This window comes from Thamnophis elegans, chromosome 3 (assembly GCF_009769535.1).
Source record: "Thamnophis elegans isolate rThaEle1 chromosome 3, rThaEle1.pri, whole genome shotgun sequence".
NCBI lineage: Eukaryota > Metazoa > Chordata > Lepidosauria > Squamata > Colubridae > Thamnophis > Thamnophis elegans.
Genome location: NC_045543.1, coordinates 60,129,032 through 60,150,196, shown reverse-complemented (window position 1 = coordinate 60,150,196; position 21,165 = coordinate 60,129,032). Strand labels below are relative to the sequence as shown.

At 38.1% G+C, this 21,165-nt stretch overlaps 1 protein-coding gene across 1 annotated transcript in view; it reads right to left on the bottom strand.

The window, feature by feature from the left end:
- Window positions 1-21,165, bottom strand: part of LOC116506170 — a 112,979-nt gene that overhangs the window by 44,630 nt on the left and 47,184 nt on the right. The window contains exons 4-10 of the mRNA XM_032213822.1: window positions 19,213-19,345; window positions 17,952-18,075; window positions 8,373-8,477; window positions 7,045-7,147; window positions 5,352-5,497; window positions 3,586-3,658; window positions 286-433 (exon numbers count right to left, since the gene is read on the bottom strand). Coding sequence (XP_032069713.1) covers window positions 286-433; window positions 3,586-3,658; window positions 5,352-5,497; window positions 7,045-7,147; window positions 8,373-8,477; window positions 17,952-18,075; window positions 19,213-19,345 — 832 coding nt within the window. The remainder of the gene's footprint in view (window positions 1-285; window positions 434-3,585; window positions 3,659-5,351; window positions 5,498-7,044; window positions 7,148-8,372; window positions 8,478-17,951; window positions 18,076-19,212; window positions 19,346-21,165) is intronic.

Sequence of the window (21,165 nt, the reverse complement as noted above, 5' to 3'; positions counted from 1 at the left end):
CTCATCTCCATGATTGAGGAAATAAAACCAGTGTTCAAAAGCAAGGCTCATCAATTTCGGAAGGGAGAAAAATGGGGTAAGGTGGGCAACAGACAACAAACGATCTTATCATGCTTACTGTGTGTGCGTATCTGCATACACATGTGTTAAAAGTAGCACCCAAGAAAAAGAACTGATGAGCATGCTTTCAGGTGTAAACAAACAAAAAGGATCCTCTTTGAGGGAACATAGCATTTTGACCAATGAAAGCTCCAAGGATCACATGAATGATCGAAAAATTCTTACTAGATTCCAGAGGGCGAGAAGCAGTTCACCTTGGAAGCATTGGTAGGGGCTGTAGATGAGCTTAACCCCGTGAGACAACTGGTGTTGGAGATGCTGGGTGCATGTGGGATACTCAAGGCACTCCCCGTGGAAATTCTTGGAAAACGGTCTAAGGAGAGGGAAAAAGAAATTCAATAGCTTATAGACCCATTGGTTGTGGCCCAGCAGGAGCCTTTGGAGCTGCCACCAGACTCCACCAGCGAGGGGCCCTATGAGTCGGCTTTGGAGGATGTGGAGGACCCGGGACAGGGTTCCGACTCCGAGCAGGGCTCAGAGAGGCTGGTTGGCCACCAGGAGGCACCTGAGCCTTGGACCAGTGGGGAGGAGACAAGGGAGTGTGATCCGGACGTCAGCAGTGGGGAGGAGCCAAGGGAGTTGTTCCTAGATGCCTGGCACCAGAGAGCTAATAGGCGTAAGGAACAATTACGCAATTACAGGAGGTAATTGCACTCAGCTGGTGGTAATTAGGCTCCTCTCCAGACTATAAAAGGAATGCTTGTGCACATGCCCCTTTTATAGAAGTCAACACAGGAACTAATGTCAGAGAATATTATTGTGAGCTTGGTAGGCTGTATTGCTGCCATGGCTTATCTGTGCTGGATTGCTGCCCAAGCTTGTCTGTGCCGGTTTGCTGCCAAGGACCTGTCTGTTTGTTAATTAAATGTCGTAACTTATCTTTGGCTCAGAATGTGTGTTGGTGTGGGACGAGGGGGGTCAGAACACGTTGGCATGAATACTCATAAATTACTATAATGTGCTTTCCATATCCCTGCACACACACACTAGTTTGTTGTATTGGTAATCTGCCAGGTATTCTACAGGTTGTCCTTAGCTGACAGCCATTCATTTAGTGACCATTTGAAGTTACAAGAGCACTGAAGAAAATGACTTAAAACCAGTCCTCACACTTAGGACCATTACAGCAGCCCCACAATCATGGGAGCAAAATTTCATCTCAGGGCAATCACTTTGTATTTATGATGGTGTCCTGGGATCATAAGATCATCATTTACAACTTTGCCAGCCAGCCTTCAACAAGCAAAGTCAACGGGGTAAGACATATTCACTTAAAAATCATGTGATTCATTTAACAACTGCAGTGATTTGCTTTAACAACAGTGGCAAAAAAGTTGTAAAATTGGATGTGACTTACTTAACAACTACCTTTCTTAGCAACAGAAATTCTGGTCCCAATTGTGGTCATAAGTTAAGGACTACCTGTTCTTGAAGTAGACTGCAGGGCATTGATAATAGCAATAGCAATAACAGTAGACTTATATACCGCTTCATAGGGCTTTCAGCCCTCTCTAAGCGGTTTACAGAGTCAGCATATTGCCCCCAACAACAATCCGGGTCCTCATTTTACCCACCTCGGAAGGATGGAAGGCTGAGTCAACCCTGAGCCGGTGAGATTTGAACCGCTGAACTGCTGATCTAGCAGTCAGCCTGCAGTGCTGCATTTAACCACCGCGCCACCTTGGCTCTAAAAGGACTATCCATAGGAAAGAGCTGAGACAATTTTTGAAATGGTGGAACTTTGGTGCAGGTTTTCAACAAATCTTGATTCCCCCCCCCCCCATAACCATCTTGGTTATTTCTCTTATAGTTGCACGTTTATATTTATTTTTCCATATTTCTTAAGTGAATGAAGCAATAATCTATTTTGCTCACCATTTTTTTTTGTATGCCTAATTTATGCTTTTCAGTTTGGAATATTTATTAAATCCAGGCTAATTGTAACATTAATATTTATTGATCTTGCTAGCATTAGAGAGAATGCATTTGCTTTGTACAGGGCATTCAAACAAATACTTGCTTCATTATAAGCCGATAAATCCACACTGAATTAATAAGACAGAAAATAAAGCAAGTTTAATACTCCAAGTGGTGCTAGTATATTATAACAATAGGAGCTCTTTGATGAGATGATCATATGGAAAAAAGATATGCAGTGCTTAAAACTGATGTATCTTCTCTGTCACCTTATGCAGTCATGATGGTAGCTTATATATATTTGGGTTAGTCATGCTTCAGCATCTGCTAAAATTCCCCAATCTGCACAACTTTGCAGAAAGCCATCAAATGCACAAGAGACTCTGATAAAGTGGGCACAACAGCTTGCTATAATAAATATGTTAGTCCAAAAGATGTGACAAACTATTTCCTGCAATAGCATGAAATATGACGTTGACTGTTGTGTTAAATATATGAATCTAAGACATTGACTGTTCAGAACCTTGACTCCCTCATCTTTGCGGTTGTCATGTCACCCCTAGTCCTTCTTTTCATTAAACTATACATACCCAATTCCAGCAGTCATCTTTGCTGCTCTTCTCTGCACACTTTCTAGAGTCTGCAACCAAAACTGGATGCAGTATTCCAAGTGTGGGCTTACCAAGGCATTATAAAGTGGTATTAACACTTCACATGATCTTGATTCTATCCCTCTGTTAATGCAGGCTAGAACTGTATTAGCTATTTGGCATCTGCAGTACACTACTGTCTCATATTTAGAATAGAATAGAATGGCAGAGTTTGAAGGGACCTTGGAGGTCTTCTAGTCCAACCCCCTGCTTAGGCAGGAAACCATACACCACTTCAGACAAATGGTTATCCAACATCTTCTTAAAAACTTCCAGTGTTGGAGCATTCACAACTTCTGGAGGCAAGTTGTTCCACTGATTAATTGTTCTAACTTTAAGTGATTGTTCACTAGGACTCCAAGATAACTCTCACAGTCACTACTATTGAGTCAGCTACCACCTATATGATACCTGTGCATTTGGTTTTTGTTAATAATAATAACCTAATAACTCCAAAGGGGCATCAGGATTTAGATAAAGAGTTCTATGTTCCCTCTTGTCTATAACTCTCCCTGTACTTCTTCTAAGAAATTACAAATTTCAGGTCACTTCATTCCATCCAAGTAATTAGCTAGTGCTAAACACTTCCTATCTGTATAACATATTTCTGATAAAACATTCTCTTTCTTGTTACAGTTATGAAACCTCCTTCATTAATTATTGCTCTGGGTGGGTTCTCAGCTCTTAAAAATGCTCTCATGCACAACCAGGAGAATTCAAGTTCCCAACATTTTGAAACAATGGTTGAAGGATTTGCAATAGGCTGATAAAACATTTCCCCCCTTCTCTTTAGGATAAATAACAAGAACTTTAGTAAAACATTTCCCTGGATAATTACCAAACTGGTCCATTCCCAATTTGTGAGTTTCTTGATTCATGAAGCAGAACACTTACATACCTTGCTTGATACAGCTGTAATCTATAATCCAGCTTTCATCCCAAAACATTTTTTGTTTTTGGTACTGAAACCACTAAAAGAAAGAGCAGAACAAATTTATTCCTAGGAATTGCTCCTTTGAGTCCAGCAATATTGCAGCAAGGGAGAGAATACCTCATACATTGTCAAATGTAAGCAATTTTGAACAATTTAAGAACTTCCACACTGCTACTCTTTTTAACCAAAGTTCATGCCTAATAACATAACTCCCTGAAGTGTTACAGATAGAGCAGGAAGCAAAAAAAGAATCCTATTATATAGAATTAGCAATTATTAATCTGAATCTTGTAGTAATTGCATCTATTACTTATCATATCAGGCAATTTATTTATATTCTTATTTATAACCACCAATTTCTCAGGAGACTTAAGGCAGTTTACCATATGAGAAAAATAGAACTAAAACCAGTAACAATTATCCAGCAATAGGCATCATTGGCTATTTATCCAAAAGAAAGTATTAAATAATAGTTAAGACTTCTTTGAGAGCTAGTTTAGTGTAATGATTAAAACATTAGGCTAGAAACTGGGAGACAGTGCATTCTAGTCCTGCCTTAGGTACAAAGCCTAAGAGATGACCTTAGGCTAGTTTCTGTTATCCCCAGGAAAGAGGTTATAGTAAATCACTTCTTTAAAAAAACCTTTCAAGAAAACTGCAGGGACTTATCTAGATAGAGATACAATTATGAATGGATGAAGAAAAAAAGACCTCTTCATGTTATCCATGGAGACAGTTTTAACACAGGAAACAACATTGCTATAATATATAATGCACTTTTCACACTACGTTATAAACCAGCATCTGCTACATGCATCAGCCTAAGCAGCAACATACTCAGAAAATTCAATGGAAAGTAGTTTTCCATCCCATCTCCTTTAAGAAGCTGTATATATGACTATATCCTTTTGCTTAGATAAACACGGATACACACACAGACACACTGACACACAAGGAAGGAGGGAGGGAGGGAGGGAGGGAGGGAGGGAGGGAGGGAGGGAGGGAGGGAGGGAGAGAGAGAAGCTGTTTTGGCCATCAACATTGCATTTTGCGTGAATGTCAGTGGAGTGGAGGAAGAGAAAATAAACAATAAAATATAAAGATGTGCAAAGTCTATAGGAAAGAGCAGGAGATAATGAAAGAGGAAATGATAGAAGAAACTCCATGGAGTGGTGAAGAGCATGGGTAAATTTACTCTGGTTGCAATTATAATCCTGACCCAATTTGACAAGGCTGGTCATCGCCCCAGAGCAAAGAACCTGAGATGTCTTTTAACATATTCATCATATTGGTTTTAAATGGTTGTATGAATTCAACTTTAATTCCATCCCACAATGCTTCTTGAAAAGCTGAAAAGACAGAGTTTTCAGCCTTTTTTTTTTGAACCCTATAACGTGTAATCATTTGTTAAGCTGAGTCTCTGTCTACCCATCCGCAGCGGAAAGACAATTTCTAGTGAACAAAATGGCAAAAGAATGTACCCATCTGTCAGGCTCTCTAGAGAGGATCTCTGTAACTATCGGTTCCAAAAATATATCTCTGAGTATAAGGCCATCACGGTTGCATTTCACCCAGGTACATCCATGATCCCAGCAAAGAAATAGAACAAAGCATCCTAGTTTATAATATTAAAGATGGTTAAAAACTAGGTACTAGAGAAGGATGAAGAAAATGGGAAGGAGAACAGGTGAATGAAGAATGTGAGTGATAACATCTTACTTGATACGTACCAAGATTGTTAAAATGGAACCAGTGCAGACTAAACATATTGGTAGAGCAATGACTATCTTGATTTCAGTTGTCAAAGGACATTCCCCACAATCAGCTGGGCATATGGAACAGCTTTCATCATCTTCGCAAATGTCATCGCCACAGACTTGAGCACAAAGAGAAAGAACGATCAACATCAATAATGGAAGAAAGAGAAGCACAATAAGCCTTAATGGTAATTATGTAATTTAAAAGAAAGGTGTTTTAAAAAGCATCCAATGCCATCAAATGTAGGGCAAGATTGGGTCAGCAGATGTTAACGCAACTTGATAATTGGACAACTAGGTGTACATGAGACTCAAAAGGCAATTTTTCCCCCTCAGGTTATTCAGTGAAATGTGCAGGTGAAGTAATATTTGAACAGCATATTTTCAGATTACTGTCCATACTCTAAATTGTTACAATTTTAAAAAAATGATTGTCCAGTACAAGAGAAGCCTTTAAGTGTTTGAAACCTCTTCTTCAATTCTGACTTTCTAAATATATTAGACTATAGATCAATTTCACCCAGCTTGAAACTCTGTAGCTGGGATGTGGAGACGTAATCTAATGGATCTGGGCAGGTAAGGTTGAGAAAAACTGAACTACCGTAGTGCCAAAAACAACTACCATCTTGTTCTTTTTCTAGTCTTCACTTGCATTTCACAAAAAGAAACAAAAGGAAGACTGTTGGAAGACTGCTTACTGTGGCTTTTTTAAAAGAGTAGGATTATGAATGTTAGAAAGGGAAGGCCTTAGAAAGGGAAATTCAGCAGTCTATATCAGAGGTGGTATTCTACCGGTTCACCTGAACCTGTAGCGGAAATAGCAGAAATTGCAGGTGGCCCCACCCACCCGCCCCGGCTCTATGGCATCCCATTTAGACCCTTTTTTCCCCAAAAGCGCATGGGAGGAAGGTTGTGCACATGTGCGCATATTTATGTTTGCGAACCAGTAGGGAAGGTAAGTGTATACCACCCCTGGTTTATATACTTTAATTGTAGTCTCTCAGCTAAGTATTTCCCTTCAGATAAAAGAGGTATCCATGTCTGTCTGTCTGTCTGTCTGTAAGTCGCAAAGGCTCATATTCCCCCCCCTCTTCCCCCCTTCTCACTGTAATGAACATTCAAGACTTTCTGGCAATTTAAGCATGCTTCTTTCCATATATAACTGTCCAATTTGGTATCATAAAGACCCAGAGGTGGGTTCCAGATCCCGTTCCAACTGGTACGGTTGGAACAGGCTCGGTGTCACCCACATGGACTCACGCAGCATGCGTGCACATGCACACAGCACGTGCAAACATCAGACCTGCCTGTGATGCCTCCACAACGCTCCAGCTGCGGAGTATTGCGCAGGGGCCATATGCGCCATGCGCATGCGCAGAAGCGCCAAAGGCTTAAAGGACAGGTAAGGAGCTCAGGCGGGTGGGTGGACTACCTGGTGCTCCGGGTAGGCTCCGGTATGACCGTACCGGGGTGTACTGCCTGCAACCCATCACTGTAATGACCTCAAAAGAATGAAAGGTGTGTCATGAGGTCATGATGCAAGCTTCATCCTTTCATAAGAAGCAGACACATATATCACCACATTTGTTTCACCATTTTCTTGCCTTGGTCCAATTCCTCAGATACGTAGGTCTCTGTAGCAACTTTGGCTAAATTTGGTGCATACCTACTGCAGGGAGCACTATTGTTTGGGCCTCTAAAGCAGCCTGCATTTTCCCCACTCTGACATGGGCAATGAGAGACGTCACACCCACATGTACCAGGACCACCTACAAAACAAAGAAGAAATATAAACAAGCAGTCAGCCTTTTGCATCAGAAAGACCAATCTAATCTAAAATGCTATGCTTCCTCTACATCAGGGTCAGGGAACAAATGGTCCTTTTATGACTTGTGGATATCAGCTCACAGAATTGGACAAGAAACAATGGATGGAAACTAATCAAGGAGAGAAGCAACCTAGAACTAAGGAGAAAATTCATGTTCAGTTAGAACAATTAATCAGTGAAACAACTTGCCTCCAGAAGTTGTGAATGCTCTAAAACTGGAAGTTTTAAAGAAGAGATTGGACAACCATTTGTCCGAAATGGTATTGGGCAGGGATGTTAAACTGCAGCCCACAGGCTGGATGAGTCACACCCAGGCCACACCCACCACAGCTCTGCAAATGGGAAAAACGTCAAGAAATGTCACATGATGGCAACATGACACCGCAAGTTTGACACCCATGGTATAGCGTTTCCTGTCTGATAAGGGAGTTGGACTAGAAGACCTCCAAGGTCCCTTACAACTCTGTTATTCTGTTAATTCGGGAATTCTGGGAGTTGAAGTCCACAAGTCCTAAAGGAGTTATCTTCCCCACCTCTGCTCTAGCTGCTCTGGAATGTTGCAATCAGGCCTAGAGTTATATTGCTTTATTATTCACACATTGACTCATAGGAATCTTGTCAGGAATTTTTTGTTTTTGTCTTGAAGACATGGATGAACAGATGCCAAATGCAAGGCAGGTCCAAAGAGAAGCAGAGCGTTTTCCATGTGAATGAATGAGATTAAAATTAAAACCTTTTACCGATGGCCAGGAAATTGAGAGTACAGGTAATCCTCAACTTACAACAGTTCATTTGGTGAATGAAGTTACAACAGCAGGGGAAAAAGTGACTTATGGCTGTTTTTCACCCTTTCGAGTACTGCAGCATCCCTATGGTCATGTGATCAAAATTCAGATGCTTGACAACCGACTCATGTTTATGACGATGGCAGTGTCCTGGAGTCATGCAATCACATTTTGCAACCTTCTGACAAGCAAAGTCAAAGGGGAAGCCAGATTCACTTAACAAATGTGTTACTAACTTAACAACCACAGTGATTCATTTAACCACTGTGGCAAAAAAGTTGTAAAAATGGAGCAAAACTCACTTAAATGTCTCACTTAACAACATAAATTTCAGGCTCATAAGTTGAGAAGTATCTTTATGATGATCAAATCTTCTCTTACCTTAGCAGTCCAGTTTGTCTGTGTCATTTTGCCTGCAGTAGACACTGTATGTGTAAATATCTGACCATCATCTGGGATCCATGGTCCACATATGCCTCCATTTGCCTTTTGCCAAATAGATTAGAATTAACCTACCTTAAAGTTTTTCTATGGAGAACCCAAAAACAGACAGGTATTCTATATTGTATGCCACAATTAAAAGAATGAGAATATATAACTCAGTCTTTTGTAAAACTTTGGCTAACTTCCCAGGAACATAAAATGAGTTACACAATTAGAGTAACCATTTATTCTGCATTTTTCTTTGTATACTAGAATATTACTGGTGTAACTCTTACATTCAACGTCATTAATTTCATTAATCTGTACAGTTTTAGGTCATTGCTAGAAAAAATGGTAAGAAAGAACAGCGGGCATTGGAACTTAGAAGCTAAATTAGTGTAACAAACAGAAAGCATAAAAGTAGAGACATTAACTTTAAGACTTCATGAATAAGAATGAATTTAAACTATGAATTATTTTTAGACAAATGAATGACCTCCAATTAATTCAGGGGGGAAAAAAGATATATACTGTTTTTGTAGCATCTAAGGCCCTCTGGCAAATCATTGTCAAAACATCACAGAGGGAGAAAAATAAGGAGCGGCAGTAGAACAGAACACAAACTTGAGATGGCTTGCACACTTTGTAACATTCACTCTTCTGAATATAGACACAAAGCAGTATTCCAATTAAACTGATTTAATGCAGTGTACAAGTATTTCTGAACTTGAATTTTCTTTAACTCTTATTGGTATTTCTGCTCTTTAAGATATGTGGGATGACTCTATATGATAACATAAACTGAATCTTTAGAAGACTTGAAATATAAGGAACATTCATAGGTGTCCCATTTTCTATACCCTGAAATAACTAATGTACTGCTATAATGATGTAATATACTTCACATTGAATAATATCTGGCTAATCAAGGGGAAACACAAGTGTACATAAAGACTCTTTTCCTCTGCCAGCCAATATGCCAGCAACACAGGGAAGTGTTCCTGTGGTGATCTGCAATGAAGACATGAAGTGAGTGCAGTGAGTGACCAAAATATAGGTCAATGCTAGAAGATAGGAGTAATACGTCCAATGTCACAACTTCCTATATATATTCTTTCAGTGGACTGAAATCTCCTAACCATAAGAACAATTAACCAGTGGAACGGCTTGCCTTCAAAAGTTGTAGGCGCTCCATCACTGGAGGCTTTTGTCTGGAATGGTATAGAGCAGTGTTTCTCAACCTTGGCAACTTGAAGTCCTGTGGACTTCAACTCCCAGAATTCCCCAGCCAGCACAGGACTTCAAGTTGCCAAGGTTGAGAAACACTGGTATAGTGTGTGTGTGTGTGTGTGTGTGTGTGTATGGGTGGACTAGAAGACCTGCAAGGTCTCTTCCAACCCTGTTATTCTGTTATTCTGTTATTCTGTTAGTCTGTTCTGAATAGAAGTCATTTAGCCAAAGTTGTCTGCTGAGCCTCCCAGCTAAGCAAGAAGTTGAATTTACTTTGCCTACATGCAAGTCAATACTTTTCCCACAACAGTCCAATCTAGCTTTCTCTATGATTATTATACATGTTCTTCCTTATGAAAAAATTATCAGCTGTATTAAGAAGAAGCTAGAAAAATCAGGGTCAGTATCATATCCAAGGAATAAAAAGACAGTCTGAATTCTATAAAATATGAGGCCCTCTATATATATATTGAGTTTCTTTGGCCACTATTCCACAATTCGCTGTTGAGCCAGTTCATTCCTGACCTAAGCGTAATGATGAAGTGTGATGTTAGCTGTGCAGTATTAATGCTGTAGAAAGAGAGGGCTGATTCCCCCCCCCCCCTCAATTAATAGAATCTCATCTGGGCTTGTTGGTTTTGCTTCATTACAGTAACCTTTCAGCACCATTTCACTATGCTTATTGATACTTTATGGATTGATTTGTTTTAGGATTGCATCAAAAATATAAAACAAGAATAAAATTCAGGATATAAATCCAGGGTATAACAGATATGCTTTTAAAAACTGAATTACTCCCTCCACTTTCTATGAATCTGAGTGAGAGAAGAAAACGGTAAGTACAATTGGGGAGGGGGGCATGATAGCTGGATGCCAATTGTTATGCTCTATTCCTGGGGAGTACTGGGTATTAAACAAGCAGCAGCAGTGTGGATACTATGTGAAGACACATATAAATATTCTCATTGCTGCTGTTTCTTTAATATGGTTTTGTAGGTTTGTGAGATGAAAATGATCGATGTGTGGAAATGCCGCTTGTGTAAAATAATGGATCAAGTTGTCCTTATTTTGTGAAAGAAGAAAGATCTGCTCTCTTTTAAAACTCCTCTCAGATATCAGTCTGAACTTCACTTCCCTTATCACGGCAAACTGACAATCATCCTTATATGGCCAATAGAATGGTATTTGATGAGGCACATTACAAAGAACAGCATAATTGTTGAAATATTCCTTTGGTTCAGTCACCCTCACCAGTAATGCTCAACTATACATGACTGCCTAATCAGAGGTTATTTCCCCATTCACTCATTTTAATGGAGCTGCCTGTTCAGTGACTTTTAGGGGACTGTAACATAAGGAGATTTTGCTTATAGACTTCCTACAGAGAATTCCTTCATGCTTTTCCTTTGATGTTCAGCTCATTCTGACAGCTGCTCTATAGACTTTCTTTAATTTGATAATGCTGTTTTGAATCAGTATTTTTCAAAGTTCTCATTTCCAAGGAAAAATAATGAATGCTCACTATGTTGTAATCCTTGTGCAGGACGAAGGTTTTAAGGTATTAATTTTAAAAATGTCTAATTTCTTCTTGCTAATTTTAGGGGTTTGCCTGGATATCTGTATATATGATATATCAAAAATGTGGATACCTACTGCAAGCTATGATTTAAGAAATACCAAGTATAAATAGCTCCTACTTAACTAAGCCAAGTTCTTGAAATATAAATGCATTTTATATAACAAAGGCATGGTCTTTTTAACCTTCATACTTCATTCCATCTGAGCAAGGTAATATAAAATATAGAATATCTGACCTTGAATGCAACTTTAATAACCTAATGGCTAAGCTCACAGACATCCTTTGGATCAGCTCACAAGTCTTATTACCACACAATAAAATCAGAAACCCTTTTCTTTTTTAAAGGAAGAAACAGGGAGAAACCGTGCATTTTTAAAAGCATCTCAAAATTGGAAATGAACAATGGATGCCAGCACTCTGATTCCCATAACAGCATTGTTATTTCTAAAATAGGTATATGTCATAAACTAAAAGAATACTGTTTCCCAGGCCAGCTGTTAATATCACTGGTTGAGAAGAGATTTGGACATCTGCAGATACCAAAGCAAAATTTAGTGGAGGAAAAGTGCTGTTTAGAAGTGCTACTAGTCAAGAGTTGATTTACTATTTTTCTACTTATGGATTGCCTCAGTCATAGCTAATAACAGGCTGTATCTCTAAAGCTCTCGTTCCCTGTTATTATGTATTGGTAAAAGATATTCAAGTTTGTGGATTGGGTGAAGGTTCATTGTTCCATTTGCTGCACAAAAGTCTTAGCTTAGTCCAAATCAGTGTGTTCAAAAATAAACCTGGAATTATTCTTTAAAAAGGTAAAGATTCCCCTCACACATATTTGCTAGTCGTTCCCGACTCTAGGGGGCAGTGCTCATCTCAGTTTCAAAGACAAAGAGCCAGCGTTGTCCAAAGACGTCTCCGTGGTCATGTGGCTGGCATGACTAACTGCCAAAGGTGCACAGAATGCTGTTACCTTCCCACCAAAGGTGGTTCCTGTTTCTTCTATTTGCATTTTCACATGCTTTCGAACTGCTGGATTGACAGAAGCTGGGACAAGTAACGGGAGCTCACTCCGTTACATGGCACTAGGGATTTGTGCTATCACAATAAGGTCTACCTTAGGAAGATGAGACTTTGCCATCACTAGCACAATCTGGTAGTCAATCACTGTAAGCAATCAGATATTTGGACTGTTATATAATCACTTCCTATATACATATATGCCTTCAGAAAAAGTGCTGTTTTTTGCATATCTGATATTATTTTTCGGCTAGAATAAAAAATAGTTGCTATTATCCTTGTCTCACAACACGGTCTAAGACTCCAAAAAGCTGCACACTGGGTAAGGTCAACATATAAGATATTTCCCCTCCATTGGAAATAGATTTTAAGAACAATAGGCCATATGTGAAGGAATACAATGGTTCCCTTATTTTAATAATAATAATAACAACAACAACAACAACAACAACAACAACAACAACTCCGCCGTTGCCGGTCCCAAGCCCGGATGAGAAAGGAGGAGGGTTGGGGTCAGGTTGGCATCTGGTCGCGTAAAAAAAAACCCCGCCAACCCATACAATATGGTGAAAAAAACAAATAAGAATTCCATACCGCATCGGTCGTCGCGCGGGTTAACAAGGGCCGCGGCGGATGTTGGGGTCCCTGGACATCCGTCGACAAGTGGGCTACAAGTGGACCAGCCAACAAAACGACAAAAATATAGTGCAGATGAAAACCGTGCCATAATGGCCTGTTACTACAACTCAGAGCCAGAAAAAAGAGGCTATTTAAAGCGAATGTATGAATTATGGAAACAACAATATCCAGATTCAAATGTTAGTGAACAACGACTAGCAGATCAAAGGTGATTTATTACACGGAATAAAGTGTTTAGTGAAGTTGAACATGAGGAAATTCAGGCAAATTGCAAAACCCAAAAAACAATATCACAAGTGGAAATAACTGATATTCAAGACACAACTAAAGACATTATAGTAGAACTCCCAGAAGAAGCTCTCGGAGAGGAAATAACATCACCACCACTAGAACCAGTTATCACTGAACCAACTGATGACCTAACTCAAAAACAAAAAGAATTGAAGGATAAGATCATGGAGCATTTTCTGCTTAATGAGGAAAGGCAACGTTTACCATCACTAAAAACTGTGCCTAAGAAAATTTTGGCCCCTATCATGAAAATGGTTAATGCAGTGTTTTCAACAATTGAACCGGAATCCATCTTGGAAACAAACCAGTTAATGTACAGCGCAGCTGTAATAGTCACTAATGAACTAGGCATTAAAATTAAAGTACCTAGTCACACAACAGAAAAAGCATCAAAGCCAAAGTGGAAAATCCATTTAGAACAAAAAATCAAAAAATTAAGAGCAGATGCCAGTAACTTAAAGAACATGCATGAACAACGGCTTAAAAACAACAAAATCATAGATCGGCTAATCAGAAGATATAGATTGGATACAAGAAACATCAATGAAGCTGTAGCGATTGTTAAACAGCAGATAACAGCAACAGCTAGAAAAATTGAAAGATATGAGGCACGAATCATCCAATATAAACAAAATCAGCAATTTCGATCAGACCAACGGCGTTTTTATCAAAGTCTTAATGTGAATGGTGACACCAAAAGTGAAAAACCAGAAAAACAGGCCACAATTGAATTCTGGAAAGAATTGTGGGAAAATGCAAAGGACTACAACAAGGAAGCAAAGTGGATACATGACTTTGAGAAAAGCATTGGAAACAAACAAATGCAAGTATTAGAAATAACAACTGAGATGGTCAAAAATCGAGTTAAAAAGGTAAAGAATTGGACATCACCTGGAAAGGACCAATTACATGGTTTGTGGCTCAAATATCTGAGCAGTTTACATGCAATATTGGCCAGGCAACTGAATGAAATTTTACAAAAGGGCCAAATTGATGAATGGTTGACAACTGGAAAAACATACTTGATTCAGAAAGATGCAACTAAAGGAACAACACCTGAAAACTACAGACCAATAACATGCTTGCCAACAACCTTCAAATTACTCACAGGCATTATTGCAGATAACATGATGGATTATTTGGAAACAAACAACATCTTGCCAGTAGAGCAAAAAGGCAACAAAAGAAGGAGCAGGGGCACAAAAGATCAGCTTCTAATTGATAAAATGATGTTAGAAAATTGTAAGAACAGAAAAACGAACTTGAATATGGTCTGGATTGATTACAAAAAGGCATTTGACTCACTGCCACATAGTTGGATCATAAAATGCTTAGAAACAACTGGCATTAGCAAAAATATTACATCCTTTACTGAAAAGGCGATGAAACAATGGAGAACTGAGTTGGCAGTAGGGAATGAGATCTACGGAATGGTTAATATCAAGCGAGGAATTTTCCAGGGTGATTCACTTTCACCTCTTCTCTTCATCATCGCAATGATCCCACTATCAGTAATCTTAAAAAAAAATGAAATTAGGCTACCAAACAGCCAAAGAAGCTGAAAAAATTTCGCATTTACTATATATGGATGATTTGAAACTCTATGGAAAGTCAGAAATAGAAATCCAATCATTGACAAACACAGTCCGAGTATTCAGCACCGATATTTCAATGCAGTTTGGCATGGAAAAATGTGCCACTGTATCCATAAAAAGGGGCAAAATCACTGCATGTGAGGGAATTGAAATGCCCAATGGCCAACTAATTAAATGCAAAGAAAATGAAGCCTACAAATACTTAGGCATTCTGCAGTTGGATAACATCAAGCATGGAGAAGTAAAAACTATTGTCAGGCGAGAGTACACCAACAGAGTTAGGAAAATTTTGAAATCTAAATTGAATGGTGGAAATACAATCAAGGCCATAAATACCTGGGCAATACCAGTTATAAGATACACAGCTGGTATAGTTAACTGGACACAAGCTGATTTGGACCTTTTGGATCGAAAAACCAGGAAACTAATGACAATGCACTACAGTTTACATCCATGTGGTGATACTGATAGACTGTACCTGCCCCGAAAATCAGGTGGCAGAGGATTATTACAAGTGAAGCAAACAGTTGAAGAAGAAAAACATGCACTGGCTGATTATTTAAAAGAAAGTCAAGAATATCTATTAATTGAAGTAAAGAACAAAAATCTACTGAAGGCCCAACAGACGAAACAAGAATACAGAAAAGATGTGATAAAATCAAGAATGGAGAGTTGGCAGAACAAAGCACTGCATGGCCAATTTCTGAAAAAAATAAAAGATAAAGTGGACAGTGAACAAACTTGGTTATGGTTAACAACAGGTACATTAAAGAAAGAAACAGAGTCACTAATCCTGGCTGCGCAAGAACAAGCTATCCGCACAAATGCCATTAAGGCCAAAATCGAAAAATCCTCTGATGATGCCAAATGCAGACTTTGCAAAGAAGCTGATGAAACTGTTGATCACATACTCAGCTGCTGTAAAAAAAATCACGCAGACTGATTATAATTTGCGGCACAATTCAGTAGCACAAATGATCCATTGGAATTTGTGCAAAAATTATAATATTAAAACAGCAACAAACTGGTGGGAACATCAGCCTGAAAAAGTCACCGAAAATCAGATGGTCAAGATCTTGTGGGATTTCCGTATACAAACGGACAAAATATTGGCGCATAATACACCAGACATCACACTGGTTGAGAAAAATAAGGTCACAATCATAGACATCGCAATACCAGGTGATAGCAGGGTCGTCAAGAAGGAACATGAAAAAATCGCAAGATACCAGGATTTAAAAATCAAAATTAAACGACTATGGCACAAACCAGCAGTGATAATTCCAGTGGTAATTGGCACACTGGGTGCTATTCCAAAAGCACTGGAATTACATTTAAAACAGTTAAAAATTGACAAAATCACCATCAGTCAAATGCAAAAAGCCGCACTGCTTGGATCTGCACGCATATTACGAAAATACGTTACGACGTCCTAGGCCCCTGGGTGGGGCCCGACTAGTAACCAATGCCAAATCCGGCAAAACAACTGGCCGCTGTGATACAATTGTACAATAATAATAATAATAATAATAATAATAATAATACCTTTAACAAACAGAAAGGCAAAAGCATCCATAAATATATACAGACCATTTAATGCAGAAAACATGGAAGTAATAACAGTGCAACTGGAGGGAACAACTGACAAAAAGAAACAATATGCAAAGGAAAGCTAGAATCTGAGATCAAGGTAAGATTCCACATAGGTGTAAATAGAAGTGACAACTTATATAGTGTATGTTGTTAGTCCCAGGAATGTAAAAGTGAGCCAATAGTGGTATAATTGAAAGGATAGGGAAAGACCTAAATCTCAGTGATTGAGTTAAAATTTTATAGTAAGTCATAACATGAGCTTTTTCCTACCGGTTTTGACTCAGTGTTATGTGTAAACAAAGTCAGTTGGGTTTAAATCATGGCTTACATTTCAATATAACAGTGAATTCAGCCACAAACTGGTCACCATAGCAAGAAGTAAAATCTGGTTCAACTGGATAGTGCTTTCTGAAATAAAAATATATGGTTGCCATTGACTCTGATGAATACTGAAAGCCTTTTATTCCACTACTGTCCCTGGGAACCTACTGCATGCATCAATCTCTAGCCACAATCATGCCCAAATTTTTAAAAAAGTGACATCACAACAGAAGCTTTGCCCTTTTGTGCTTGTTATATATCTATGCAAGCATAGACAACTCACAATGTCACTTGTTTTTCCTTAACTCTAGCGAAATGCTTTTGGAATCTGTCTTTTCAGAGGAAATTCCTTTAAGATACAATATAATCTAATTTGAGCTTCTAGGTTAATGTAGGAATAGCACTTAGACTTATATTTTGCTCCATGGTGCTTTACAGCATTCTCTGAATGGTTTACAGAGTCAACATATTGCCCCCCAAAATCTGGGTCCTCGTTTTACTGAGCTCAGAAGGATGGAAGACTGAGTCAATCTTGAGTTGGTCAGGATCAAACTCCTGGCAATGGACAGAATTTGCTTACAATACTGCACTCTAACAACTGTGTCATCAGGGCAATATACTTTCTACCATACACATAATATAATTGATTTCCCCTTCCTAACTATATTTTAACAATTTTATTATTCTCACAATCTAAATCAAAATTCTAAATTCAAGAATTGATGTCCCCCCCCTTTGACTGTGACTATTAACAATGGCACTTCTATAGTATCTTCTTATTTATTTGTGTTTAATTTAATTTAACACTTTCCAGCAGTATTCTTCTTTTATTTTTGACACATTTAATGAACAGGAAGATGGCTCAATAAGCAAAAGGGAGGCCTGCAAAGAATGATAACATTTGCCCATCACATTTTACCAGGGCCTACTATTAGATATAGTGAGATGATTCTCTCACATGGCAGGCACTGAGGGCTACATAGCTTGCTCTGCAGATGTTAAAGTTGTGGGTTCACCTACACAAAGGGTAATCCTCTCTTGTTCAACAGTGTTGTTTAAAATTCAGTTGGCAGTGTTAATAGGCTCAATGAATGTGGAATGAGGAAGGACCATATTGTTTTACACCTCAGATGGAAAATATCTTTTTGGTTCAGTACTGTTTCTTGCTTTTATTATCCTTCTCCAAATGGCTATTGCATTTGAGATGGGGGGTGGGGGAGTTTATCCAACAATACAACACAAACATATTAAATAAAATTGTCATGAAATACTAACCATGAAAGCCAATGGACAGGAATGAATGTTCGCATGATGAACACAACAGTTTTCTCCATTAGCTTCTTTCCAGTTGGGAGGACATTCTTGTTCCTCACAAAACTTCTTAGCATCCTTTGCATCACTTCAAAAATAACATTATTACATGGGCAAAGATTTCATTGAAATTTATCATGCCATTCCACTAACTTGTTTTAAGCAGCACACACACAACTTCGTATTAGTACAAGAAAGGATGAATATAGAAACAAATTCTTTGAAAACATTTGTGTGCCAGAAATAAGTTGCAAGGAAGTTAAAAGCTGCCAGGAAAGAAAAAAATCTCATCTCAAACGGCTTAAAAACCATTTCAAGAGTGTAAAAAGGAACTGGTAAAAAATCCTGGAGCATAAAATATGAAATATGATTTTGGTTTCAAGTGAAGAGCAATGTCTTCTTGTTGTTACAGTAAAAAACACCAGCTGAACATCCCATTTATTCTGTTCAGATGGGGAAAGGGGAAGGGAAGGGAGGGGACGGAAAGGTTAAATGAATGAAAAGGCATTATATGGCAACTGCAAACAAAGTGGAGCCAATGAGAACTGCATTATTATGCATTCTACCATCAGTATTGCAAGAAATGTAAAAAAGGGCCCTTGATAAATAAGAAATTTTATATACATATATGCAAAATTCTGCTATTTTAAAAAAAAACCATGAGCATTCAAACATAATCCTGTATTTTAAAAAAATCCTTTATATCACATGCAACACAATGTCTGCCCGCTATTCATTAATACAATCCAATTTTATTATGGCTTTTTTATGAGGATAAAAAAAAGATGACACTATCTGTGTAGTATAAAAAAAATCAGGGTACTTTAAGAAATAGTAGATGCCGTTTTTACTTACAGGAGCTCTGAAGTATTTCTAAATAATTTTCAAAATATGTAGAGCCCTAACATAGAGACAAATGCTGATGAAAGCCAAACTTTACTCCTTTTTGTCAGAAAAGACAGGTTTATATGTCAGAAGACTACATTTACAGTTGTTTGGAGGAAATCTGTCCATCATTGAGAAAATAATTGGTATTGTTTGTTTGTAAAAATGAGGATTGTTTCAATTCCAAACAAATATTTGGAAAATGGTGTCTAATGAACACACATCATTATTCTATTGCCTCAACTATTCATTAAAACAGTAACATATACATCTTCCACTACCTTATATATTTCCTGAAGCAGAAGCATAAATGACTTCAACTTTATCTATAAATGCTAACCTGTGGGCGAAGATCCCGTTTTCCACAGCATAATGGTAGAAGTAATCAGAAGCAAAGACAGAGTAGATGACATCAAAGGATTCTCCACTTATTATCTTTTCTGGAGGCCTATGGACCCAAGCCATCTCTAGACCTAGAAATAAGGGGTTCATCTCTAGGCATAGTTCAAAACTCAATTAACATTTCAGTGTCTTTAAACCTGAGACTAAAGTAACTAATCCAAACAATAATATTGGCCATAAGTGATAATGGCTTATCCAGATTCTTTTGAGTAGCATGTGAACATCAGGTTAACATATTTGTGTCACTAAGATGGTTTTCATTTCTGCTTTTAGTTTCTTGCATTTGAGATGATGTAAACTGAAAGGGGGGGAAATTTGTACAGACTAATAGGTCCTGCTTTTGATATAACTTAGCCAAGAAAAAGCTGATCTCTCAGAAACATAATAATAATAATAATAATAATAATAATAATAATAATAATAATAATAATAGGTAATAATAAGCAGTGGTAATTGGCACATTGGGTGCTATTCCAAAAGCACTGGAATTACATTTAAAACAGTTAAAAATTGACAAAATCACCATCAGTCAAATGCAAAAAGCCACACTGCTTGGATCTGCACGCATATTACGAAAATATGTTACGATGTCCTAGGCCCCTGGGTGGGGCCCGACTAGTAACCAATGCCAAATCCAGTGAAACAACTGGCCGCTGTGATACAATTACATAATAATAATAATAATAATAATAATAATAACAACAACAACAACAACAACAACAATAATAATAAATCATTTTGAAGAAGATGAACTATGGATACGGACTTGCAAAGAAAGGACTGAAAATTTTGCACTTGGTGTATATGGATGATTTGAAGCTGTTTGGTAAAACAAAAGCTGAACTGAATTTATTAATTGAAAGCACAAAAGAATTTAGCCAAGAGATTGGTATGCAGTTTGGAATTGACAAATGTGCAACAATGGCAACCAAAGCAGGCAAGGTCATAGAAGATGATGGAATACTTGAGAATGAAGAAATGATAAAGGCAGTAAAACCAGAAGAAGGCTACAAGTACTTGGGGATTTTAGAGGCGTCTGACTTAATGCATAATAAAGTCAAGGAATTAACTTCAGCCAAGTACATTCGATGAATTCGCAAGATATTAAAGTCCAAATTGAATGGAGGAAACATCATAAAAGCCATAAATACTTGGGCTATACCTGTGATTCAATACTCTGCAGGAATAATTGACTGGACCCAGATGGAGTTGGACAATTTGGACAGAAAAACAAGGAAGCTTATGACAATGAATCATGCTTTGCACCCTAAAAGTGATGTTGACCGATTATATCTACCAAGAGAAGAGGGTGGCCGAGGACTCCTACAAGTAAAACAGACTGTGGAAGAAGAAAAACACAGCTTGAATTATTACATCCAGAAAAGTGAAGAACCAATGATTAAGGAAGTAAATAAAGGAGGCCTTTTAAAGACAACTAAGTCAAAAGCTGAATATAAGAAAGAAGTAATTGAGAAGTGAGCTGAAAATTGGAAAAACAAAGCTATGCATAGCCAATACTTGAAAAGTATTGATGGCAAAGCTGACCAAAAGCTAACTTGGAACTGGTTAAGATCAGGAGCACTGAAAAAAGAAACAGAAGGCTTTATTTTGGCAGCTCAAGAACAAGCCTTAGCCACAAATTACATGAAGGCAAAAATTCAACATGTTACCACCAACAGCAAATGTCGCCTCTGTAATGAGAAAGATGAGACAGTCGACGACTTGAAAAGCGGGGGCAGCAAAATTTCTCAAACTGACTACCTACAATGCCATGATCGCGTTGCTAAGATCATTCACTGGAAATTGTGCCAAAAGTTTGGATTTGAGTACAGCAAAAACCATTGGGAACATCAGGTTCAGAAGGTTTTAGAGAATGAGAAAGTCAAGATCT